General features: G+C 55.8%; 2 protein-coding genes, 1 long non-coding RNA gene and 1 pseudogene across 5 annotated transcripts in view; 3 read left to right on the top strand and 1 right to left on the bottom strand.

Annotated features, from left to right (window-relative positions):
- LOC308184368 overlaps positions 1-25,663 on the top strand; it is a 342,195-nt gene that overhangs the window by 36,526 nt on the left and 280,006 nt on the right. The gene's annotated exons all lie outside the window — the stretch shown is intronic.
- LOC308184345 (olfactory receptor 14A16-like) overlaps positions 12,576-25,663 on the top strand; it is a 216,742-nt gene continuing 203,654 nt past the window's right edge. Inside the window, exon 1 of the mRNA XM_080571401.1 lies at positions 12,576-13,382. The gene's annotated coding sequence lies outside the window, so the exon portion shown is untranslated. The remainder of the gene's footprint in view (positions 13,383-25,663) is intronic.
- LOC308184348 (olfactory receptor 14C36-like) lies at positions 13,381-14,854 on the top strand (annotated as a pseudogene). The gene has a single exon. The product of its transcript is annotated as an olfactory receptor 14C36-like (transcript).
- LOC308184321 (antigen WC1.1-like) lies at positions 18,950-24,316 on the bottom strand. 2 transcript variants are annotated; one of them, XM_080571364.1, is made up of 11 exons: positions 23,840-24,316; positions 23,405-23,731; positions 23,009-23,323; positions 22,572-22,886; positions 22,421-22,465; positions 22,025-22,333; positions 21,628-21,663; positions 21,219-21,359; positions 20,447-20,542; positions 19,578-19,730; positions 18,950-19,344 (listed from the first exon to the last, which is right to left on the bottom strand). In XM_080571364.1, exons 1-11 carry the CDS (start codon positions 24,183-24,185, stop codon positions 19,088-19,090), a joined length of 2,340 nt encoding a protein of 779 aa, XP_080427490.1. In that variant the 5' UTR covers positions 24,186-24,316; the 3' UTR covers positions 18,950-19,087. The 2 variants fall into 2 exon arrangements, with proteins under 2 accessions (XP_080427490.1, XP_080427491.1); XM_080571365.1 differs by lacking the exon at positions 19,578-19,730 and having other exon boundaries at positions 22,025-22,465.

The raw sequence follows: 25,663 nt of genomic DNA, 5'->3' as shown, positions 1-25,663 counted from the left end.
TTGTTCTCCAGACCCCTCACCAGCTTGGTCGCCCTTCTCTGGACTCGCTCGAGCACGTCCATGTCCTTCCTGTAGCGAGGGGCCCAGAACTGAACACAGTACTCGAGTTGCGGCCTCACCAGAGCCGAGTACAGGGGCACAATCACTTCCCTAGACCTGCTGGCCACACTGCTTCTTATGCAGGCCAGGATGCTGTTGGCCTTCTTGGCCACCTGGGCACACTGCTGGCTCATATTCAGCCGACTATCAACCAATACTCCCAGGTCCCTCTCGGCCAGGCAGCTTTCCAGCCACTCATCTCCCAGCCTGTAGCTTTGCTTGGGGTTGTTGCGCCCCAGATGCAGGACCCGGCACTTGGCCTTGTTGAACTTCATACAGTTGACCTCAGCCCATCGCTCCAGCCTATCCAGATCCTCCTGCAGAGCCTTCCTGCCCTCGAGCAGATCGACACACGCACTTAGCTTGGTGTCATCTGCAAACTTACTGAGGGTGCACTGGACGCCCTCATCCAGATCATCGATAAAGATATTAAAGAGGACCGGCCCCAGTACCGAGCCCTGGGGGACACCACTAGTGACTGGCCTCCAACCAGATTTGACTCCATTCACCACAACTCTCTGGGCCCGGCTATCTAGCCAGTTTCTAACCCAGCGAAGCGTACGCCAGTCCAAGCCCCGAGCAGCCAGTTTCTTGAGGAGAATGTTGTGGGGAACTGTGTCAAAAGCCTTACTGAGGTCAAGGTAAACCACATCCACAGCCTTTCCCTCATCCACCAAGCACGTCACTTGGTCATAGAAGGAGATCAGGTTCGTCAAGCAGGACCTGCCTTTCATAAACCCATGCTGACTGGGCCTGATCACCTGCTTGCCCTGCAAGTGCCGCGTGATGACCCTCAAGATAATCTGCTCCATGAGCTTTCCTGGCACTGAGGTCAAACTGACAGGCCTATAGTTCCCCGGGTCTGCCCTGCGGCCCTTCTTATAGACGGGCGTCACATTGGCTAGCCGCCAGTCAACTGGGACCTCCCCCGATAGCCAGGACTGCCGATAAATGATGGTAAGCGGCTCGGCCAGCTCCTCCGCCAGTTCTTTCAGTACCCTCGGGTGCATCCCATCCGGCCCCATCGACTTGCGCACATCCAAGCTCCGTAGCAGGTCGCCAACCATTTCCTCATGGATAGCGAAGGCCACGTCCTGTTCCCCATCCCCTTCCACCAGCTCAAGGCACTGGGTATCCAGAGAACAACCGGTATTGCCGCTAAAGACTGAGGCAAAGGCGGCATTAAGCACCTCAGCCTTTTCCTCATCCTCAGGAACTAGGTTTCCCCTCGCATCCAGTAAAGGATGGAGATTCTCCTTAGTCCTCCGTTTCGCGTTGATATATTTGTAAAAGGATTTTTTGTTGTCTTTAACGGCAGTAGCCAGGTTGAGCTCCAGATGAGCTTTGGCCTTTCTAATTTTCTCCCTGCACAGCCTCGCTACATCCTTGTAGTCCTCCTGAGTGGCCCGCCCTTTTTTCCAAAGATTATAAACCCTCTTTTTTCTGCTAAGCACAAGCCGCAACTCTCTGTTGAGCCAGGCCGGTCTTCTTCCACGCCGGCTCGTCTTTGGACACGTGGGGACGGACCGCTCCTGTGCCATCACGATTTCCTTCTTGAGGAGCGCCCAGCCTTCCTGGACTCCTCTGCCCTTCAGAACCGCCTCCCAAGGGACTCGGCCAACCAGCGTCCTGAGCAGCTCAAAGTCAGCCCTCCGGAAGTCCAATACAGCAGTTTTACTGGTCCCCTTCCTGGCCTCGCCAAGAATAGAGAACTCTACCATTTCGTGGTCACTCTGCCCAAGACAGTTTCCGACCACCACATCTCCCACCAGTCCTTCTCTGTTTGTGAAGAGAAGGTCTAGCGGGGCACCACCCCTGGTAGGTTCGCTGACCAGCTGCGTCAGGAAGCTATCTCCCACGCTCTCCAGAAACCTCCTAGACTGCTTTCTCTGTGCCGTGTTGTGTTTCCAGGATATGTCCGGGAAGTTGAAGTCCCCCACGAGGACAAGCGCCGACGATTTTGCAACTTCTGTCAGTTGCCTATAAAACTCCTCATCCGTCTCCTCATCCTGGTTCGGCGGCCTATAACAGACCCCGACCAGGAAGTTAGCCTTGCCGGCCTTCCCGCGGATCCTAACCCACAGGGATTCAACCTTATCATTCCCAGCCTGGAGTTCCACAACATCAACATCAAAAGATTCTCTAATGTAGAGAGCCACGCCACCACCCCCTCTGTGCTGCCTGTCCCTCCTGAAGAGCCGATAGCCAGGCATTGCAGCACTCCAGTCGTGGGAGCGGTCCCACCACGTCTCCGTGATGGCAACCAAGTCGTAGCCTGCCTGCTGCACAATGGCTTCCAGCTCCTCCTGTTTGTTACCCATGCTGTGTGCATTAGTGTAGATGCACTTCAGCTGGGCCATCGCCTTCTTCCCTGGCCTAGCCATTGTTTCCCCCAGCACAGCTCCAACAAGCCTTGTTTGAGCCCCGTCCCCCTTCTTACCTAGTTTAAAGCGCTCTCTATGAGTCCCGCCAGCTCCTGGCCTAGGATCCGTTTTCCCCTTGGAGATAGGGACCCGTCTGGGGCCATCAGGCCGGGTGCCGAGTAAAGCTCCCCATGGTGAAAAAACCCAAAATTTTTGTGCTGGCACCAGCCTCTGAGCCACCTATTAACCACGCGAGCTTTCCATGTCCTCTCTGTGCCTCTCCCTTCCCCCGTAGGGATGGACGAAAACACCACCTGCACTCCCGCTCCCTCCACCAATCGTCCCAGCCCCCTATAGTCCTGTTTGATAGCCTTGAGGCTTCTCTTTTCAACATCGTCACTGGCAGCCTGGACTATCAAAAGCGGGTAATAGTCAGAGGGGCGAACCAGGTTTGGAAGCTTCCTGGTAATGTCTCTGACCCTGGCCCCAGGGAGGCAGCAGACTTCCCTACGTGTGGGGTCAGGCCGACAAATAGGGCCCTCCGTTCCCCTGAGGAGGGAGTCGCCCACAACAATCACCCTTCTTTCTTTCTTGGTGGAGGCAGTCCTGAGGCGTGGAGTCAACTTCCTCACCTCAGGCATCCTCCTGGGTAGGCTTCCTACCTCATCCTCACCCGCCGGTCTCTCCAGCTCCAGGGCCTCAAACCTATTGTTCAAGGGCACCTGGGAAGGCGGCACCGGAAGGGGAGGGCATCTCCTGCGAGGTCGAGCAGGGACCTGTCTCCATTCCTCCTCAACTCGCAGGTCCCCTCCCTCTGCCCGATGGCGACAGGGCAGGGGGCCCACCCCCCTTTGGAGCGTCTCACCCTGGTCCCTCTCCCTCCGGTCCTGCAGGGAGTCGCTCCACCAGTCTATCTCCCGCTCGCACTCCCTGATATCCCTCAACCTCTGCACCTCCTCCTTGAGCTCCGCCACCATGCGGACCAGGTCGTCCACCTGCTCGCACCTCACGCAAGCAGTCTCTCTGCCTCCCGCCGATGGCAGCAAGAGGCTCAGACACTCCCCGCATCCGGAGACCTGAACTGCCGCATGTTTGGGCGGGCAGTCGGTCTGGGTGTGTACTGACTTCCTAGAGAAAGCACCGTGCCTGGTGGAGACCATCGCAGCCCAGCTGACGGGAGAGTGCCGTTGGAGGAGTTGTCCCTATGGGAGGGTGTGAGCGCTCCGCCCTTCCTGCCAGCCCTGCCCGCACTAACTGCCTCGCTAACTGCTGCGTCACTCCCCCCGTGTCACTCCCTGTTTGCCGGCCCTGTTCGCCGCGCTCCTGGTCGCTCGCGCTCCCTAAGGGCTGCCTTTGAACGGCCGGGGGGAGGAGCTGTCGCTGACGCTGCTGGCTCCGCCTACGCCTCGTCAGCCTCCCTCACTAGGGCTGCCGGTGCCTGGCGGCTCCCTCACGTAGGCTCGATGCCCGAAAAATAGCCCTGCCTGTCCCGATCCCGCGCTCCGTTGCAGCACGCGTCTGCCCCGGAGCCGGTCGCCTTGGCAAGTGGCTCTGAAATGGCGGTGGTGCCCGATTTAAAAGGCCCGCCGCTGACGCTGTCGCTGATGCTGCTGGCTCCGCCTACGCCTCGTCAGCCTCCCTCACGAGGGCTGCCGGTGCCTGGCGGCTCCCTCACGTAGGCTCGATGCCCGAAAAATAGCCCTGCCTGTCCCGATCCCGTGCTCCGTTGCAGCACGCGTCTGCCCCGGAGCCGGTCGCCTCGGCAAGTCATCCTAATCCAAAACATAGCACCCTACCAGCTACTATGAGCTACTTAACTCTGTCCTAACTGGAACCAGGACAGATATCCACCCCTTATTCCATACCATTTAAGTCATGCTCAGGTTACACACTGTCCAATACATTCTAATTAGTCACCATTTTCATCTATGATATATAGCAATCATAGTAGTGATGACATACATTATTATATAATAATTAACATACTACAATTCAACTCATGGGCTATTCTCACCCAGTATCAAATCCCCTTGAGGTACACACTGGACCTCCCCATTCTTTTGCATTACCCACCAAGTGCATCCAGGTCCCTGAGCAAAAGCAATTCCACGAATGGGTTTGCCTTTTCCTGAGGCAGGAGTAGCCCAGACTGTTTTACCCAGCATGTTTCTTACGTGCACTACAGGAACTTTATCCCCTTCTACAGTGCGTAACAGGTTTGATTGGGCAGGTCCAGCTCGGTTGGCAGATCCCCTGGTATTGACTTACCAGGTGGCCTTTGCCAAATGTGTATCCCAATTTTTGAATGTCCCAGCACCCATTGCTTTCAGTGTAGTCTTCAACAGTCCATTGTATCGTTCAACTTTTCCAGAGGCTGGTGCATGATAGGGGATGTGATACACCCACTCAATACCATGTTCTTTGGCCCAAGTGTCTATAAGGTTGTTTCGGAAATGAGTCCCGTTGTCTGACTCAATTCTCTCTGGGGTGCCATGTCGCCATAGGACTTGCTTTTCAAGGCCCAGGATAGTGTTCCGGGCGGTGGCATGGGGCACAGGATATGTTTCCAGCCATCCGGTGGTTGCTTCCACCATTGTAAGTACGTGGCGCTTGCCGTTGCGGGTTTGAGGGAGTGTGATGTAATCAATCTGCCAGGCCTCTCCATATTTATATTTCAGCCATCGTCCTCCATACCAAAGAGGTTTTGACCGTTTGGCTTGCTTGATTGCAGCACATGTTTCACAGTCATGAATAACCTGTGCTATAGTGTCCATGGTCAGGTCCACCCCTCGATCACGAGCCCATCTGTAGGTTGCATCTCTACCTTGATGGCCTGAGGTGTCATGGGCCCATCGGGCTATAAATAATTCACCTTTATGTTGCCAGTCCAGGTCCGATGCTTTCCCACAATACGACAGGACCCGTCAGTGAACAAGGCATATTTCTTCTCATTTTCCGGTAGCTTGTTGTACAGTGGGGCTTCTTCAGCACGAACCACCTCCTCCTCTGATGATATCCCAAAGTATTTGCCTTCTGGCCAGTCCATAATCACCTCCAAGATTCCTGGGCGACTGGGGTTTCCTATTCGAGCCCGCTGAGTAATCAGTGCAACCCACTTGCTCCATGTAGCATCAGTTGCATGATGTGTAGAGGGGACCCTTCCTTTGAACATCCAGCCTAGTACCGGCAGTCGGGGTGCCAGGAGGAGCTGCGCTTCAGTACCGACCACTTCCGAAGCAGATCGAACTCCTTCATATGCTGCCAATATCTCCTTTTCAGTTGGAGTATAGCGGGCTTCAGATCCTCTGTATCCCCGACTCCAAAACCCCAGGGGTCGACCTCGAGTTTCCCCAGGTTCTTTCTGCCAGAGGCTCCAGGTGGGACCATTCTCCCCGGCTGCGGTGTAGAGCACATTCTTTACATCTGGTCCTGTTCGGACTGGCCTGAGGGCTACTGCATGAACTATTTCCTGCTTAATTTGTTCAAAGGCTTGTCGTTGCTCAGGGCCCCATTCAAAAGCATTCTTCTTACGGGTTACTTGGTAGAGCGGGTTTACAATCAGACTGTAATTTGGAATGTGCATTCTCCAAAACCCCATGACACCTAGGAAAGTTTGTGTTTCTTTTTTGCTAGTTGGTGGAGACATAGCTGTTATCTTGTTGATCACATCCATTGGGATTTGACGACGCCCATCTTGCCATTTTATTCCTAAAAACTGGATCTCTCGTGCAGGTCCTTTAACTTTATTCTGTTTTATGGCAAAACCGGCCTTCAGAAGGATTTGGACTATTTTCTTCCCTTTCTCGAAAACTTCTTCTGCAGTGTCACCCCACACAATGATGTCATTGATGTACTGCAGGTGTTCAGGAGCTTCCCCCTGCTCCAGCGCAGACTGGATCAGTCCATGGCAAATGGTAGGGCTGTGTTTCCACCCCGGGGCAGCCGATTCCAAGTATATTGGACTCCCCTCCAAGTGAAAGCAAACTGTGGCCTGCACTGTGCTGCTAGAGGGATGGAGAAAAATGCATTAGCGATATCAATTGTGGCATACCACTTGGCTGCCTTTGATTCCAGTTCATACTGGAGTTCTAGCATGTCCGGCACTGCAGCACTCAGTGGTGGCGTGACTTCGTTCAGGCCACGATAGTCCACTGTTAGTGGACTGCTAGTGGACTGCTGGGATCCCCCCGTCACACCATAAATACAGATGGGCTCTGGCCCTTTATAGCTTGATGGCATTAGAGTACATTGTGCACCGGTGTCTACCAAAGCCTTATACTTCTGTGCGTCTGACGTGCCAGGCCATCGAATCCACACAGTCCAATAAACTCGATTGTCCCTTTCCTCCCCCTGGCTGGAGGCAGGGCCCCTCTAGTCCTGGTCAGAATCTTCATTTCTGTGTTTAAAGGACTGCCTGCTGGAAGTTGGAGCAGCAAACTTTTCAGAGAACTCCTTTTTCCCAATTGTTTTCCTTTGCAATTCACCCACCCGTGCCTCTAGGGTCGCAGTAGATTTTCCATCCATTTTCTCATGTCCTCTCCATGGTCACGTAGGTAAAACCACAGGGTGGCGCGGTGTGCCCACCATATTGTCTTCCTTGCATAGATGAATGTTTACCCCTGATAGCTGAGACACTGGTTTGTATAGGTGGGGAGGAAAATAATCTCTCTTCAAGTTGGTGGATCTTTTCAGAAAGTTTCTCCAAAGTATTCTCTTTTAGCTGGTGGACACTGGTTCGTTCAGGTGGAGGGGAAGATAATCTTTCTTCAAGTTGGTGGATCTTTTCAGAAAGTTTCTCTAAAGCATTCTCTTTTAGCTGGTGGACACTGGTTCGTTCAGGTGGAGGGGAAGATAAATTCTCTTTAAGTTGGTGGACCTCTTCAGAGAGTTTCTCCACAGCCGAGACACAGGCCTGTAGGGAAGAGGAGAGATTTCCTTCGTACTGCCGGAGTAATTTAGCCACTTCATTCACTGGGGGATTCTCCTCCGCTTTCCAGGCTAGTATTGCCAATGAGCTGGCATATGATGATGGTGCACTCCGTACAAACTTCCGCCACATAGGTGGTGTACACTGGACTGCATCTGGATCTGCGGATGTTTGTGCGTCGTCTAGGTCCTTATAAATTACTTCCCGTACGGCCAATTCCCTCAGGTACTGAATTCCCTTCTCCATGGTGGTCCATTTGCCTGGTAGACATACAAGTTCTTCCTTGAAGGGATACCTTTCCTGCACAGCTGACAGGGGATGCCTCCAGAGACTGCGAGATCGTGCTCCATCTCCAATTGCTTTGTCAATGCATGCGCCCCTAGCAAGGGATCCCAGCCGCCTGGCTTCCTTGCCCTCCACATAATTGGCTCCAGTGTCCCAGCACCGGAGCAGCCAGGTGACAAGCTGCTCGCCTATACAGCGACCAAAATCTTTTCGCACATCTCGTAGCTCACGCTGGTATAGAGTCCGGGTAGTTACTGTTGATTTTTCGACACCCTCATCCTCATCTTCAGTCTCCTGCACCTTTGATGGCTGGTGTAGAGTCCGGGTAGTTACTGTTGATTTTTCGACATCCTCATCCTCATCTTCAGTCTCCTGCATCTTTGATGGCCCAGCCTCGTCTTCACTATGCCCAGACTTAGCAGAAGACTGTTTGCGTTCTAAACGACCTGAGCCTCTATACCATTTCTTCACCTTGTCTACAGGGGCAACTTGCACTGCTACAGCTCGTTTCTCTAATCCAGACACAGGGTCTGCCACAGGGGTTGGAATACCCTCTGCGGGGTCAACTTGCACTGCTACAGCTCGTTTCTCTGACCCAGACACAGGGTCTGCCACAGGGGTTGGAATACCCTCTGCGGGGTCAACTTGCACTGCTACAGCTCGTTTCTCTGACCCAGACACAGGAGTGGGAGCAGCTGCAGGAGCTGGAGCTGCTGCAGGGGCTGGAGCAGCTGCAGGAGCTGGAGCTGGAGCGGCTGCAGGAGCTGGAGTGGCTGCAGGAGCTGGAGCTGGAGCGGCTGCAGGAGCTGGAGCGGCTGCAGGAGCTGGAACTGGAACGGCTGCAGGAGCTGGAGCTGGAGCGGCTGCAGGAGCTGGAACTGGAGCGGCTGCAGGAGCTGCAGCTGGAGTGGCTGCAGGAGCTGGAGTGGCTGCAGGAGCTGAAGCTGGAGTGGCTGCAGGAGCAGGAGCGGCTGCAGGAGCTGGAGCTAGGTTGCTAGTAGCATCAATTGCAGCTCGATAGGCACAAGCCAGACCCCAGCACGCTACAGTGATTTGTGTCACTTTGGAACTGCCAGAGTCATGACACCTTTTTTTCAAGCATTCTGCCAGCTTTTTAGGATTTTGCAGTTGTTCAGGGGTGAATGTCCAAAACACTGGAGGTGACCACTGCTCTAGAAACCTGCCCATATCCTCCCACACTCCCTGCCACTCGCAACTACCCCGCCTCAAGACAGATCTCCGGATGAGATTCCTAAGTAGTTGTTTAACCCTCCACAAAACCTGAAGCGCATTCAGGAGACATAACAACAAGAGCAGGCTGGTCTGAGTATCCCAAGGATATTCAACATCTCGGAGAACCACCGTAACTAGCTCGGGGGATAAGAGGGTGGTGGTGAAGGAGAAAGGGAGAGTGAACAGGTAGGGAAACATGTCTTCCCCTGTCCCCTTCACAGATTGGCTCCCTAACGAAAACAGGCAATAGGTGTAATTGCTAATAGTTTCCGAGATATGGGTTCCAAAGTATAGAGTCGACGTCAGTGCTGAGTACAAATACCAGGTTAAAGTCGTGACCAGATATTTCATCATTTCATAAGCCATTGTTACACCGCACAGTACCATAACAATCTTAAACCAGGGCCCGGAAAGGATAAACAGTGCAACAGGGAGCACATACAGAAAGTAACGCACCATAAAACTCAATTTGGAATACAGGTACAGCAGACTGGAGATTAAGGCAATCAACATCGTGACTAGCAACTATTAAGCAGGTCCAATACTTATACCAATTTTAGTTTAACACACTCTGGTCAGATTTGTCGATATCTCAACCCTTCGTGCCCCACGTTGGGCGCCAAAAGGACTGTTGTGGTTTAACCCGGCTGGCAGCTAAACACCACACAGCCGTTCGCTCACCCTCCCCCCTCCCTCTCTGGGATGGGGGAGAGAAACAGGAAAGTGAAGCCGGTGAGTTGAGATAAAGACAGTTTATTAAGACAGGAATATAATAATAACAATAATAATAATAATAGTGATAATGATAATAGTATTAATAATAATAATGTGTAAGAAAACAAGTGATGCACAATGCAATTGCTCACCACCCGCTGACCGATGCCCAGCCTATCCCCGAGCAGCCAGCCCCCCACCCCGGCCAGCCACCCCTATATATTGTTTAGCATGACGTCAGATGGTATGGAATACCCCTTTGGCCAGTTTGGGTCAGCTCTCCTGGGTCTGTCCCCTCCCAGCTCCTGCTGCATCCCCAGCCTGCTCGCTGGCAGGACAGAGCGAGAAGCCGAAAAGTCCTTGGCCTGGTGTAAACACTGCTCTGCAACAATTAAAACATCAGCATGTTATCAGCGCTCTTCTCATCCTAATCCAAAACATAGCACCCTACCAGCTACTATGAGCTACTTAACTCTGTCCTAACTGGAACCAGGACACACATGTACCTAACTTGGTGTCGTCTTCAAACTTACTGAGGGTGCACTCAATCCCCTCATCCAGATCATCGATAAAGATATTAAAGAGAACTGGCCCTAATACTGAGCCCTGGAGGACTCCACTTGTGACCGGCCTCCAACTGCTGGTCACTAGTGGAGTCCTTCATTCACCACAACACTTTGGGACGAGCTACCCAGCCAGTTTGTAACCGAAAGAAGCGTACACCAGTCCAAGCCAAGAACAGCCAATTTCTTCAGGAGAATGCTGTGGGAAACGGTGTCAAAAGCCTTACTGAAACCAAGGTAGACCACATCCACAGCTTTTCCCTCATCCACTAAGCGCGTCACTTTGTCATAGAAGGAGATCAGGTTTGTCAAGCAGGACCTGCCTTTCATAAACCCATGCTGACTGGGCCTGATCGCGTGGTTGCCATGCAAGTGCCACTTGACAACACTCAAGATAACCTGTTCCATGAGCTTCCCTGGTACTGAAGTGAAACTAAGAGGCCTATAGTTTCCCAGGTCCACCCTCCAACCCTCATTGTAGATTGGCATCATGTTTGCTAGCCGCCAGTCAACTGGGACCTCCCCTGATAGCCAGGACTGATGATAAATGATGGAATGTAGCTTGCTCAGCTCTTCCGCCACTTCTCTCAGTACCCTCGGGTGGATTCCATCCATCCCCACTGACTTGCTTACATCTAAGTGCTTTATCAGGTCGCCAAGCATTTCCTCTTGGATTATGAGGGCCACATTCTGCTCCCCATCCAGTTCCACCATCTCAGGGGGCTGGGTAGCCAGAGGACAACTGCTCTTTCTCCTAACGACTGAGGCAAAGAACACGTTAAGCACCTCAGCCTTTTCCTCATCTCTGGACACTAAGTTTCCCTCTGCCTCCAGTAAAGGATGGAGATTCTCCTTAGTCCTCCTTTTTGTGTTTATGTATTATCCACGCCGGGTCATCTTTGGGCACGTGGGGACAGACTGCTCCTGAGCCATTAAGATTTCCTTCTTGAAGGGTGCCCAGCCTTGCTGGACTCCTCTGTCCTTCAGAACTGCCTCCTAAGGTGCCAGCCAGTGTCCTGAACAGCTCAAAGTCTGCCCTCCAGAAGTCCAAGACAGCACTTTTACTGATCCCCCTCCTGACTTCTCCAAGAATAGAGAACTCTACCATTTCACGGTCACTCTGCCCAAGACAGCTCCCGACCACCACATCTCCCACCAGTCCTTCCCTGTTTGTGAACAGAAAGTCTAGCTGGGCACCGTCCCGGTAGGTTCAGTAACCAGCTTTGTCAGGAAGCTATCTTCCACACTCTCCAGAAACCTCCTAGCCTGCTTCTTCTGAGCTGTACTGTATTTCCAGCAGATACCTGGGAAGTTGAGGTGCCCCACGAGAACAAGTTCTGGCAATTGTGCAACTTCTGCCAGCTGCTTGTAGAATGCCTCATCTGTCTCTTCATCCTGGTTTTGCTGTCTATAAGATATCCCCACCAGGATGCCTTCCTTCTTGGCCTTCCCACTGACCCTAACCCATAAGGACTCAACATTACCATTCCCAGCCTCGAGTTCTACAACATCAATACACTCTCTAATATAGACAGCCACACCACCACCCCTTTTCTGCTGCCTGTCCCTTCTGAAGAGCCTACAGCCAGTCATTGCAGCACTCCAGTCATGGGAGTGGTCCCAACATGATTCAGTGATGGCAACCAGGTCATAGCTTGCCTTTTATTTCTTTGCTATTGAACAATGGCTACAGCTATATTATATTGGACATGCAATAATGAAATCTCTATGACCCAGAGGAATTTGGCACTTCAAATGTCACTCAAATGTCACTCTGGCATCTCCAATGTCACCTGGTGTCTGCATCTGAACAGCTCCCTCCTGGCCTCTGTCTCCATTCAATGTGCTGGGAACTGAGACAAGCAGCTGACATACAGCTGCCTGATTTGTGCCCACCTGAACCAAGGCAAGAGGAATCCCAACTCCTGTGGGCTTCTGTGAGGCATGGGAGAGGCAGCTAAACCTCCTTCTAGCCTCTGAACTGCAAACAAGTATGAGATGCCTGGTTTGACTCAGCTGAAATCCCTCAGCAGGGGGAGGGAGATACTTGGGTGTGTGTTCTACCTAAAACCAGGACCTGGAAAGGTGATCCTTGGACATCATACCTTTTCTGAAATGAGGAAGGTCAGTGGTCCCCCTCCAGTGGAGTGAAGGAATATAAATGATTACTTCAGCCTGTTTCAAAGTTGATTCCCCTGGAGACCCAGGGCCTTGTCAAGAGCTCCCTGTGCTGCTGAGCTGGGCTGGGCTCCTGGGCCCAAGGGGAGCTCCTGGCAACCGGGCAGCGCTGCAGAGAGACAGCTCTGCCCAGGAGCAGCTCCTCTGCACAGCGCAGCAGGGCTGGGGGCACTGCCTGCAGGGGACAAGGGCGGCTGAGAGAAGGGAGGGAGATGTTAAAGGCAGTGTGGATGGGGGCTGCTGAGAGCTCACTGCAGGAGAAATCTTCCCAACCCTGAACAGGGTAAGTCTCTGGCTGCAGGGCAATGCAGCGGTTGTTCCTGGTGCCATCTCCAGATTTACTGGCAAATCCTACAGCCTCTGGGATCTTTCTGGAGGACTCTCATGGTTTCTTTGGAGAAGAGGAGAATGACAAGCTCCAGAGCAGGGATTATCTGCCATAAATCTCCTCCTCCTAAGTCTTCTCTTTCACTTTCCTGCCCTGAAGGGCTCTCAGGACAGGTCAGAGCTGCCCGTTAGCCACTGAACACAGGAATATGTCCCAGAATAGTGTCCTGGGACAGGAGGTGTCTGCAGGGCAGAGCTGAGTTCACAGCAGGTGGGACAGGGTCTATGAGCAATGGCAGGGAGGAGATGTGGGGACAGGGAAGCTGCTGCCTGGAACACCAAGGGAGGGGGGATTCTGCACTCCCTGCCAGGCCTGCAGCAACCCCCTGCTCTCCTCTGCCACCCAGCACAGCTTCTGCCCTCAGGGGCTTTAGGGTATGAGCCACCTCCTTCTCAGCTGGACCTCCAGGAGAGGAGAGGAGCCTGAGTCTTGCAAGGTGATACACAACGAGAAGGCTAAGAGTACCTGCCCTGCAGTGTCACTTCTCTAGGCGGCGTGCAAGCTTGGTAGAGTGAAGGCTTCACTGCATGCCCATCTGATTTTCTCTCTGTCAGCTGGTTGGAGCATTGTGGTATTCTCTCTTATTTCTCCTCGTGTGTGTGGTTCTCCTACTCTCTTTGTCTAGGGTGCAGGTGGGTGTAAGCTTCTGTTCTGAACTGGACTGCTGGTGAACTATGTGCCCAAACTCCATTCTACACTGTCAGGCACACTGTCATTCACTTGGGAGGGTTGTTGAATGAGGTGACTCATTCTTCATTCCACACAAGGAATAGTAATATCTCTGAAGGAGGACTGGGTTTTGCTCAGAGCAGTCTGCCTGACTTCTCACTTTTTTCTTCTCCTAGAGCAGGTCTGCATGCCCCGAGGCAACAAATGTCCAACAGCAGCTTCCCCAACGAGTTTCTCCTCCTGCCATTCGCAGACACCCGTGAGCTGCAGCTCCTGCACTTCAGGCTCTTCCTGGACATCTACCTGGCTGCCCTCCTGGGCAACGGCCTCATCCTCACCGCCGTAGCCTGCAACCACCGCCTCCACACCCCCATGTACTTCTTCCTCCTCAACCTCGCCCTCCTCGACCTGGGCACTATTACCACCACTGTCCCAAAGCCATGGCCAATTCCCTCTGGGACACACAGCCATCTCCTACTTGGAATGTGCTGCACAAGTCTTTTTCTTTCTCTTTTTCATCTTAGCAGAGTTTTCTCTTCTCACCATCATGGCCTATGACCGCTATGTTGCCATCTGCAAACCCCTGCATTACAGGACAGTAATGGCCAGCAGAACTTGTGTCAACATGGCAGCAGCTGCCTGGGGCAGTGGCTTTCTCTATACTATGCTGCACACTGCCAATACCTTTTCCCTCCCCCTCTGCCAAGGCTATGCCCTGGAGCAGTTCTTCTGTGAAATCCCCCAGATCCTCAAGCTCTCCTGCTCAGATGCCTACCTCAGAGAGGTTGGGCTTATTGTGGCTAGTGTCTGTTTAGTATCTGGGTGTTTTGTTTTCCTTGTGCTTTCTTACGTGCAGATCTTCAGGGCTGTGCTGAGGATTGCCTCTGAGCAGGGACGGCACAAAGCCTTTTCAATGTGCCTCCCTCACCTGGCCGTGGTCTTCCTATTCATCAGCACTGCCTTTTTTGCCTACCTGAAGCCCCCCTCCATGTCCTCCTCCTCCCTGAATCTTTTGCTGGCAGTTCTGTACTCGGTGATGCCTCCAGCAGTCAACCCTCTCATCTACAGCATGAGGAACAAGGAGCTCAAGGATGTAGTGTGGAAAGTGATGACTGGAGGTTTTTCAGAAGGAATAAACTGCCCGTCTTCTTAATGTCAACTTTATAAAGACCCAGAAATGTTGTTTTTTTTTTTTAACTTTGCTTTACTTCTCATAGTAGAGAGCCCACAAAGAAATTTCATTGTTCATACCTTCTTACATTGTATGTACCCTCACCCTAATGTGACTCCAAGGCTTTGTATAAATGGTGGGTCAGGCTTTCTGTGTATTTTAATAAAAGAAAAGACCATGCATTGTCTCACTTGCCTGATAGCCTTCCTTGGAGACCTGTGGTGGAGCTTCAGGGGCACGTGGCAGTGTGCAGGAGAAGGGTCCTGGCACAACAGCTCTGTCAGGGTACACCTGTGATTGTTCCCTGTTTTTGGCCAGCACCCACAGTGATGGTGAATTCACCTGCCTCTGTCCACAATATGTGAGAGGGCTGATGGCAGGCAGGCGTCTGTCTGGAGGGAAGCGGGAGCTGCCAGGAGAGGTCAAGAGTTTGGCAGGGACAGTGTGTGCCAGGGAGTCAGTAGAGCGTGCAGCCCATAGAGCACGGGCATGTCCCAGGTGGAGCCACCCAGAGATAAGGTGCTAAATCTGCGAGGGAACAGGCAAAGAAGATCTCTGCAGCTTAAGGAAACACAGCAGGCATAGGGAAAACAGTCTGATGAACTGGTTGTTATACCTCTGGTGAAATTTCATAGACTGCATATAGTGAAAAACAGCTCCCGACATTGGAAATGAGTTGGACTTGATGACCCTTGTGGGTCCCTTCCAGCTCAGACTATTCCATGAGTCTCTGACTCTGAAGAAGGCCGGCTATCTGTGCGCACCCTCCATGGCCAAAGAACCACTTGTGTGGGAGGCAGTCAGTGGCAGCGCCCCCCACCAGCTGGCTCTGCCTTCCCAGTCTGACCAGCACGGCCCTGCAGAGTGCCCCCACGACCACGCGCACCACAGCCCCCTCGCTCTGCAGAGCAGCACCGCCAGCTCAGGGGCTGTGGGCAGCATGGGCAGGGGCTGCAGGAATGGCTGCTCAGGCCAGCCCAGACGTGGTGGGCTGGGGCAAGGCTGTGTGGGACATGGGGTGTCCCGGGAGCAGAGCAGGGCACTGTGTGTGTGCGGTGGTGCTGCCTGAGGAGCCCCAGGGCCAGCAGTGTGGTGCTGTGCTGTGCTGGGGAGTGGGGCTGGCCTGGGGGGCTACAGGGTTTTTGGGGTAAGAGGGTGGGGGCTGAATCTGAGTGAGCCCAATTCCATAAGCCATTCCCAAGGGTTGCCATCAATTCTTTCAGGACAGACAGTTTCCTAAGGTCATTTACTTTTGAGGGTACAGTCCCTTTTTCAGCCTTTACTATAATTTTCTGCAAAGTTCTCAACATTTCTCTAAAATGCACATTCAGTGCTTGATTCACTTTTTCAGACAGAGGCGGCCATTCCCTTCAGGATGCCCTGGAGTTGCTAAAGGCTGTATGAAGAAACGTGAGCCTGGACATGTAGGAGTCCTTCTGAAGCATGAGCTGGTTGGCAGGCAGAGTACCTGAGGGATTGTGCAGAGCATCCCCTGCGCCCACTGCTCCTGCGGGGGCTGGGAAGAGGCCTCCTGAGCACAACAGCTCCTTGTAGCCCTGTGGATGCTGGCTGTGAGGTGACTTCTGTCCCAGCCACTGGCTGGCCAACAGCAGGAAGGCAGAGCCTCTGAGGTCATAAAGGCCATCAGAAAGCTGCCCCCAACACAGTGACACATTAGGGGAGGCCAGGGGTAAGCTGGGTGAATAATGGTCGGAGATTTGGGGGAGAGAAGAGGGTCTTGGCTAACAGAAAGGAAAGACTAGGAGGAGGTGAGAGGGGTTCAGGTAAGTCTGATGCCTCTGGAACACTCACTGGGAAAACCTTCATGTTATGTCCTGGTAATATTTCTAACTAGTAACCCGAAAATCTAGTGCTATCCTTAATGCTCTCTCTTACCCTGAAAGGCATCCATTGCTCTAATCCCCAACCTCATTTCCTACCTTGAAGTCAAACCCCAAACACATTACTTGTTACCATTAGTCACAGAGTCATAGAATCATAAAAATACAGGGTTGGAAAGAACCTACAAGATCATCTAGTCCAACCATCCTCCTATCACCAATACTACCTCCTAAGATACTAAATCATACCTCGTAGCACCTCATGCAGGTGCTTCTTGGACACTGCCAGGGATGGTGACTCCACCACCTCCCTGGGCAGGCCGTTCCGGTGCCTGACCACTCTTTGAGAGAAAAAGTTTTTTCTGATTTCTAATCGAAATCTCCCCAGGCACAACATGTGGCCATTTCCTCGAGTCCTATCATTAGTTATCTGAGAGAAGAGGCCGACCCCCTCCTCATCACAACCTCCTTTCAGGAAGTTGTAGAGTGCAATGAGGTCTCCCCTGAGCCTCCTCTTCTCCAGACTAAACAATCCCAGCTCCCTCAGCCGCTCCTCACGGGACTTGTGCTCCAGACCTCTCACCAGTTTTGTTGACCTCTGGACACACTCCAGGGCCTCGATGTCCTTCTTGTAGTGAGGGGCCCAAAACTGAACACAGTACTCCAGGTGTGGCCTCACCACAGCTGAGTACAGGGGGATGATCACCTCCCTGCTCCTGCTGGCTACACTATTTCTAATACAGGCCAGGATACCATTGGCCTTCTTGGCCACCTGAGCACACTGCCAGCTCATGTTCAGCCGAGCATCGATCAACACTTCCAGGTATCTTTCACAGTCTTCAGCCACTCTGTCCCAAGCCTATAGCGTTGCATGGGGTTGTTGTGGCCAAAGTGCAGGACCGGGTGCTTGGCCTTGTTAAACCTCACCCCTTTAGCCTTACCCCAGCCTATCTTGATCCCTCTGAAGCGCCACCCTACCCTCGGGCAGATTGACACTACCTCCCGACCTGGTGTCGTCTGCAAACTTACTGAGGGTACACTCAATCCCCTCATCTAGGTCATCAATAACGATATTAAACAAGATAGGCCCCAGTACCAAGCCCTGGGGGACCCCACTTGTAACGGGATGCCAGCTGGACTTAACTCCATTAACCACAACTTGCTGGGCATGGCCCTCCAGCTAGTTCTTTACCCAGAGAAGAATATACCTGTCCAGACCATGAGCAGACAATCTCCCCAGGAGAATACTGTGGGAGACCATGTCAAAGGCTTTGCTGAAGTCTAAGTAGGCTACATCAACAGCCCTTCCCTCATCTACCAGTCTTGTCATATGATCATATAACAGACCCCCACCACGATGTCACCCCTACAGGCCTTTCCCCTCATTCTTATCCATTGACACTTTACCATTCCCAACCCCAAGCTCTTCAACATCAAAACACTCTTTAATATAAAGAGCAATACCACCACTCTTCCTTCCTTGTCAATCCCTTCTGAAGAGCTTGTAGCCGTCTATCACAGTACTCCAGTCGTGGGAGTGATCCCACCATGCTTCATTACAGCAACTAGGTCAGAGTTAGCCTGTCTCACAGTCGCTTCCAGCTCCTCCTGTTTGTTGCCCATGCTGCATTCATTGGTGTAGATGCACTTCAGATGAGACATCTGCCTCACCCCCAGCTTCAGCATTGTTCCCCCAGGCACTTCTCTGGTGATCCCTGTTTTATCCCCTTCCCCCATCATAGCTAGTTTAAAGCTCTCTCGATGAGTCCTGCTTGCTCCTGTGCTAGGATTCATTTCCCCCTTGAAACTCTTTGAATCTCTATGGTTCTACTTAGAGAAGCTCATATAAGCTGAGTTTTGCATTTGAGACCAAAAGAGTGTTGTTAACAGACCAGTGTTTCACTTACTGCTGAACCATATCAATGGGTTCTCCATCTCTCATACTGCCCCCCACGACATGTAGGTTGGGGGTATGCAGGACAATGCAATGGGACACAGCCAGGACAGCGGACCCAAAGGGATTAAATAGATGCTCCAATAGGTGTTCCAGCCCACCATCCCACTACCAAAAGCACCTCCCAGACTGCTGGGGAAGAGCTGAAGGGCTGTGGGGACCCACCAGCAGGAGCTGGGAGGGCAGTTTGGGTGCCAAGTCCTGCCCAAGGGTCCAACCTTTCTCCCCGTTCAGCTCCTGTAAGAGAGGTATCTCTGCCTGTGGGTGCTGGGCAGGCATCCTTGGGCTCCATGGGGGCCCAAGAAGCAGAGGGTGAGCACGGCCAGTGAGTGCCTCATGGGGCTTCACAGAGATCCACTTCGTCTGGAAGCTGCCTGTGGCTGGCAGGACGGAAATGTCTCTGTCAGCAGGAATAGTGTCCAGGTCCAGGGCCTCTGGCAGCCCCACAGCCAGACACTGATCCTGCTGGCCCTAAGACGTGACCCTCCCCAACCGCTGTGTTTCTGAGCTCTGCTCCCCTTCATCAGCCTCAGGGAGGTGCCCTGACACCTGGGCAGGGAAGCACTGGATCTGGGGCAAAGCCCCCGAGGGTTTTAATATAAACATTTGCCAACACAAAGCATAAAAACGGGGGAATACCAAGAGGGGAAATACCCATGTGTGTCTCCTGCCTGCTGGAAAAGGGAGACCATTCCCTGGCACTCACGGCTCTCCCAGTGGCACTGAGCTCTCCTCCCTCCCGGCTGCACCCAGCTGCTCGGCAGGGCTGGGCTCTGCTGGCCTGGGGCTCTGGGACCCTTGTGCATGGGGCTCCGGTGACACATCCTGGGTGTCCTCATGGGGACATGCCAGAGACACCTCTTCAGCATCGTCATAGCCCATGGTCCCCAGGAGAGGGTATGAGATATCTCCCTCAGCTCCAGGGTCCCCAGTACTTCTCCGGGAGCGCAGGCTTCCCCCTGTAGGCATCAAGGCAGGCTGTTGTGGTTGGTCCTGTTGGGAGACCTTTGGGGCTGTACATCACCTTCCTCCTCCTCGCCAGCCCTGAGACATTCGGCCCATTCTCCCAGCCCCCAGGAAATCTCCCAAGACAGGTTCCCCGTGCTGGGAGATCAGGCTCTCGATACAACATGGACTTGCCTGGCGCTGGGGTTGGCACCAAAGAAGCGGTAGTGCTGCATTGCCCTCTCACCTGTGGCTGTATCCCTGGGCCCATCTCCCTCCTCTGGAGTCCCGGGCACATCCCAGTCCCCCTTCCCACGGACAGGATCCTCCCCAGGGTCAGAAACCTCCCCAGCATCATCATAGCCATCCGCTGGGTCACCTCCGGGCAGGACAGGGACATCTGTAAGGAGAGGGCAGGTGGTGGCAGTGAGAAGAGACGTCCTGCAGAGCAGAGGATGGGAGAGTGTGCAGGGACACAAGGCTGACATGCTGCTGGTGTCAGGGCCACAGCAGAGCCTTCATCCTCCCAGCTCTGATGATGGCACTCAGCGGCACTGCTGTCTGTCTGTCTGCAGGGAGGAGAGATGGAGCCCTTCCTCTCCTTCCACCTCCAATCCCTAGGTCTGGCCCCAGACCATCCTCCTCCTCACTGTGCCTGGGGTAGGACTGCAGCTGGGTCAGGGACCCCTCTGAAAAGGAGCCTGCAGAGAGCTGCAGCGGGTGCTGTGGGGTGAGCCCTGCTGCCCTGATTGGTGGTCAGCACTGCTGGGGATGGGCACCAAGAGAGCTGGGGCTGCTTGGGGAGGAGATCCCCAGCTCCTCTGGGACCAGCCCCTTCTCAGAGGGGCTCCCAGAGCTGCCCTGGGACAGCCCCTTCTCTCATCCCTTGGATGTCCCCAGGGTGCAGGGCCAGGCAGAGAGGGGCTGTCCCCTCTGGGATGGGCAGAGCTGGTGGGGAGGAAGCTCCTCGGTGGGGACCAGCACCTGGATGCTCTCCCACAGAAATGGAAACCCCAGCATTTCAGGGACCATGGGCAGGAGCTGCAGGATACAGCCCTGGTCTGGGGCAGGGAGAAAGGGCCCTGCAGATGTGCCCCCGCAGGGACATGCACCCACCTGAGAGACTGAACCTCGGCTGCTTCTCCCATGTCAGGCTGTAAGCGATCTCCTCGTACACGGCCTCAGGGAAGGGCTCCCCAGCTCTCCCAGAGCCTGGGGACAGAGGCAGGGCTGGTCTGGGGATGGACACAGAGAGGGACGGGACCCCACTGGGCTCCCCCAGCCCCATTCCCTGGGCCAGCACAGGGCTGCAGGGCTGTCCTCACAGCACAGCCCCACTGTGTTGTGTTGGCACTGCGGCCACAACCCCAGGGAAGGCAGCATTCCCATGGAGATGGTCTGGGGCAGCGTCAACCTCACACCATCCCTTTGGAGACAGCCCTTGTGCCCCTTTGGTCTCTGGGTCACGACCCAGTACAGACCCTGCACCAGCTCCTGCATTTCCCCTCCCCACGGAGCTCCTCCATCTCTGCCCCACGCGTCAATAACACAGCCCGTTTCCTGTTGGGGGGTGGCTGACTCCACAGTGATGGACTCTGCTGCCCCACGCTCCTCCTGCCAGCGCTGCCCAGAGCACTGCCAGCAGTGCATCCTCCCCGTCTCCCTCAGCCCACCTCTCACATTTCTCTCCTTCACCCAGGACTCATGTCCTCGGGGTCTGGGCTCTCTCCACCCCTCCTGCTGCAGCCGCATGGTCTATCAATCCGTGGGGCAGCAGATGGGGCAGGGGGCAGCACACAGCTCTGCCTGTGCCCCTCACCAACATCCCCAGCACACCCAGCCCTGCCAGGAGGCATCTCCCCCCCAGGACCACTGGGGAAGGACCCACCTCTGCGCCGAGCCCTGGCACTTCGCACCTGCCCAGCCAGGAGGGCCAGGAGCAGGCAGAGGAGGGCCCCCAGGATGATGCAGATGATGACAGGCACCGAGAGTCTCTCACTGGTGGTGGTCAGAGGGCCCCGGGGGGGATCTGCATGGGCAGGAACATGACAGGGGCAGCATCAGGCCTGGGAGAGGTTGGGGGCAGGACACGCCACTCCTGACCACACAAGGCAGCAGGGGCTGGGGGGACAGGGCTGGGTGATGGGGCAGCTCCCACCCTGCTGGGTACATCACAGACTTCCCCCAGCTCCCTCGATTTCCTGGGAGTCTCAGAGCCCAGCAGGGAGCCCCTTCCCCTGGCTGTGGGTCACAGCCTGGCCATGGGCAGACCCAGCCCCGGGGGAAGAACAACTTACCTGCTTGTGGGGGGGGTGTTGCTGTCCTGGGTGCAGCTGCAGGGGAGGAGAAGGAGAGCCGGGCTGAGAGGCTGGGGCTGTGATACCAGGCAGCCCCCCTGGCAGACGGCCCCAACATGTGCCACCTGAATTGTCCCTCCTGCGGGGCTGGGCAGGGTGGCAGGGACAGGGCCCAGCACCACTGCTCTGGGCTGCTCACAGGACAGTGCAGGCAGCCCAGGGGATGTGCTGAGACATCCAGCCCCACAGGGCACACAGCACCCACCACAAGCCTCCAAGTCTGCAGGGACACTCTTGCTCGGGCCCGCAGTGGGGCCCTGCCAGGATCCAGCAGGGCAGACGCCCAGGCCAGCTCCTTGCCAAGCCCCCAGCGATGTCTCCCAGCCCCACTGCTCACCTGAGCAATGCACAGCCGCATCTGCCTTATGCTGGCAGGCACCGCTGTCCCCTGGCTGGGCCCAGCAGTCCTGCAGAGACAGCTCCGTTCCCCCGCACTCCATCAGCCAGATGGGGCCCGTCCCCTCTCCAAAGGCAGCCTGGCCCAGGGCATAGACCGCGGGGCCACAGCCCAGCTGCCTGCATGCCACCTCGGCGTCCCGCATGTCCCAGGCATTGTCACACAGCGTCCCCCAGGCGCCGCGGTGCCAGACCTCCACTCTTCCTGAGCAGCCGTCCTTGCCTCCCACGGCGCGGATCTTCTCCCTGTCTGGGGAGGCAGCGACCTCCCATTGCACCGGGACAGCTGGGACAGCCCTGCCAGGTGAGGGGGGCACGTGCAGGGGCAGCTCCCTACCTGTGCACCTCGTGGAGTTGGGGCATGCAGCCACCTGTGGCCTTTCTGTCCATGTCCCAAAGGAAAGAGAAGTTGGGCTGAAGGGACTGCTTTGGGGGTCATGCAGGAGAGAGCAGGGATGACCTTTGCTTGCACGTCCCCATGCAGTTACCATTGCAGGTGATGTGGGCCTCGTCTCGGAGGTCATCACACGACTGCGGATGCCAGGGAGTAGAGGGACACTGCCAGAAGGAGCTGTTGCTCTTCCCACACTCCACATGATCCACCCACGCGGTGCCAGACAGCTTGGCATCATCAGAAATTGTTTCCAGGGAGCCTTCATTCCCGCAGCCCAGCTCCTTGCACACCAGTGACGCTGTCTTCGTATTCATCGAGTTGGAGCAAACGCTACCCCACGTCCCGTTGTAGAAAACCTGCAGGCGCCCGGAGCAGCCGTCACTGTTCTCCAGCCTCAGGGCCATGAACTCTGGAAGGAGGAAAGGCCCAAGCGATGTCCTTGCACATCAGCCACTGGTGGCCTTGGCCCTAACTGGCTCTGCCCTCACCACAGCCTCACCGGCCCTGCTCCCAGCCCCACTCCCAGCACACCTGAGCAGACAACTCCCACGTCCTCCTTGTGCCCACAGTCATGCTGCCCCCAGGCCTCAGCAGGGCAGTCCCAGAGAACAGCTTCGGCCCCGGAGCAGTTGACGCCATCCAGCCAGATCTGCCCGGAGCCCTCCCCGAACCGAGCGGAGCCGGCTGCCTCCACGGCCCCTCCGCAGTCCAGCTGGCGGCAAACAACGGCGGCGTCGGCCAGGTCCCAGGTGTCGTCGCAGACGGTGCCCCAGCGCCCCTGGTAGTAGATCTCCACTCTCCCGGCACAGCGCCCGGCCCCGTCCGCCAGCCGGACCTGCCGGCTCCCTGCAGCGGGGAGAAGCCCCGGCCGTCAGGGGCTGGCTGCCCACCCGGCCCCACACCTGGGGGACATGCAGCACCACTCACCCCGGCACACGACCCCTACGTCCTCCATGATTCCTGCTGACGGTGGGCTCTCAGGCAGGGAGGTGTTGCAGAGGCTCAGGTCAGCCTCATGCCCTGTGCACCGCACCCCGTGCAGCCCCACGGGGCCCAGCCCTCGCTCGGCCCTCACAGGGGTGTAGGCTGCCTCTGCCTCTCCGCACTGCAGCTGCCGGCACACCACGCTGGCCTCCTGCATGTCCCACTGCTCATCCAGGACTCTGCCCCACGTCCCGTGCTGGAAGACCTCCACGCGCCCGTCGCACCGGCTCCCTCCGCCCACCAGCCGCAGGGACATGGGGCGAGCCGGGCCTGGTGAGAGCAGAAATTCAGCCAGGCGCTGCCATGGGGTCCCCAGCTCTGGGTGGCCGTGTCACACACCAGGGGCAAATGGACTTTGCAGCACTGCCCAGCACTCACCTGAGCAAATGACAGCAGCAGCGTTCTCGTGGGAGCACTGTGAGGCCCCCAGGGCAGTCACCGGGCACTGCCCCAGGTGGGCTTCAGTCCCGTCACAGTGGAACGAGTCTCTCCAGACGGGGCCGGTTCCTCTCCCAAAATGCCCTCCTCCAGGAATGGACTCAGCAAAGCCACAGCCGAGGTGCCGACAGAGAACATGGGCGTCCGAGAGGTCCCAGCGGGAGGTACAGAGGGTCCCCCACGTCCCCAGCACCTCGACCTCCACCCTGCCCGCACACGCTGTGCTGCCGTTCACCAGCCTGAACCCTGTGTACTCGAGGACAAAGGAGGGTGAGAGAGGCCACATTTGTGCTCTTGCTCCCACAGGAGCTGCAGGAGAGGCCAAAGGGACAACGTGCCTTTCTCCTCCTGCAGCACTCTTTTAGGGCTGCAGACCACCACCTCCCTCCAACTGTCCCCCACCCAGTATAGCCCAGTTCCCACCCTGCCCCCACCACAGACCCCGTGGGCACCATCCCACCCTGAGTCCTTACGTGTGCAGGCGACATGAGTGCCATTGCCGTGGGTGCAGGGCTGGTCCCTGGCAGCCCCCGTGGGGCAGAAGGAGAGGACGGGTTCATTCCCCACACACTGCAGCTCTCTGTCCCAGATGGAACCGGCCCCTTCTCCCAGGTGAGCTGCCCCATGCACGGACAAGGCTGTGCCACACTGCAGCTCCCTGCAGACCACCTCGGCAGCTTTGGCACCAAACTGGGAGTCACAGACAGCTTTCCACTGGTCCCTGTCGTAGACCTCCACACTTCCTGAGCAGGGGCTGTCCCCTCCAACCAGCCGGACAAATCCTGGAGCAACCAAGGAGACCTGTGAGTTCCCAGAGCCCTCTGGCACTTCCGTGCCCACCTCCCACTTCATCCCGAAGGTGGCCACATGCAGAGCCCCTCGGCCAGCCCAGCAGCTCTCAGGGGGTGCTGATGGCACAAACAGCTCAGGGTCCCCCTGCTGCTCCTCAGAAACCAGCCCAGCACCCATGGGCTGCCCTCTCTCCCAAGCCCCCAGCCGCAGGCACCGCTCAGACAAACTGCTGCTGCCTGGAGCCCCTGGGCTGCCTGACCACAGACCCAGCACTGCAGCACCCGCAGCACGTGGGCCCAGGGAAATGGGCCCAGGCACTGGGGGCTGCTGCAGCCTGCTCTGCCCCACTGGGCTCAGGCCAGGCTGAGGAACCCCTTGGAGCTGCCAGAAAAGCCCCCTGTTCCCAGGGGCTGCTAGGGCTCTTGGGGAGCTGCTGTTAGATGGGGCACATCTGGGGAGCAGGTAAAGGGGGGTCCTCAGGCAGGGACCGAATGTGGTGCTGGGCATTCACATCCCCAGCCACCAGCTGGGCAGAGGGCCGGAGAGCAGGCAGAGAGCAGCCCTGTGCTGACACGAGCTCCCAGTGCAAAGGCAGGCACTGAGAAGAGCCAGGAGGTGCTGGCACAGCCCCTGGGGCACAGGGCAGGCAGGAGACTCTGGGCAGTGGGTCAGCATGGCCTGGAGGGGTTGTGTCTCCAGGGTTTGGCTCTCATGGAGTGACCCTGGGACAGGAACAAGGTGCTGCTTGCCACCCTGTTCCTCTGCCTAAGCCCAGTGCTCCTGCCCTCTGAGCAGCCCTCCTGCTTTGGCCGAGGTTCTCTTGTCTGCTGGGGGTACAACCCAAAAGACCTGGGCCATGGCACGCCCTTCCCTGAGGCTGCTGGTGGCTGGGGGAGTTGCTCTAGATTCCCCTGGCATAGGGACCAGCCTGCCAGACAGGGCCTGGGTGAATGGGAGGAGAAAGGTGGGAAC

Source organism: Anser brachyrhynchus (assembly GCF_964034855.1).
Source record: "Anser brachyrhynchus genome assembly, chromosome: 31".
Taxonomy (NCBI): Eukaryota; Metazoa; Chordata; class Aves; order Anseriformes; family Anatidae; genus Anser; species Anser brachyrhynchus.
This window is presented reverse-complemented; position numbering and strand designations above follow the sequence as displayed.

Excerpts from the sequence above, each read along its gene's own strand:
- LOC308184321 (XM_080571364.1), bottom strand. The coding sequence starts at position 24,185 with ATGTGGCCTCTCTCACCCTCCTTTGTCCTCGAGTACACAGGGTTCAGG. Across the intron at positions 22,334-22,420 it reads CAACTCCACGAGGTGCACAG|ACAGGGAGAAGATCCGCGCC; the intron begins GTAGGGAGCTGC and ends CTGCCTCCCCAG. Across the intron at positions 21,360-21,627 it reads AACACCCCCCCCACAAGCAG|ATCCCCCCCGGGGCCCTCTG; the intron begins GTAAGTTGTTCT and ends CTGCCCATGCAG.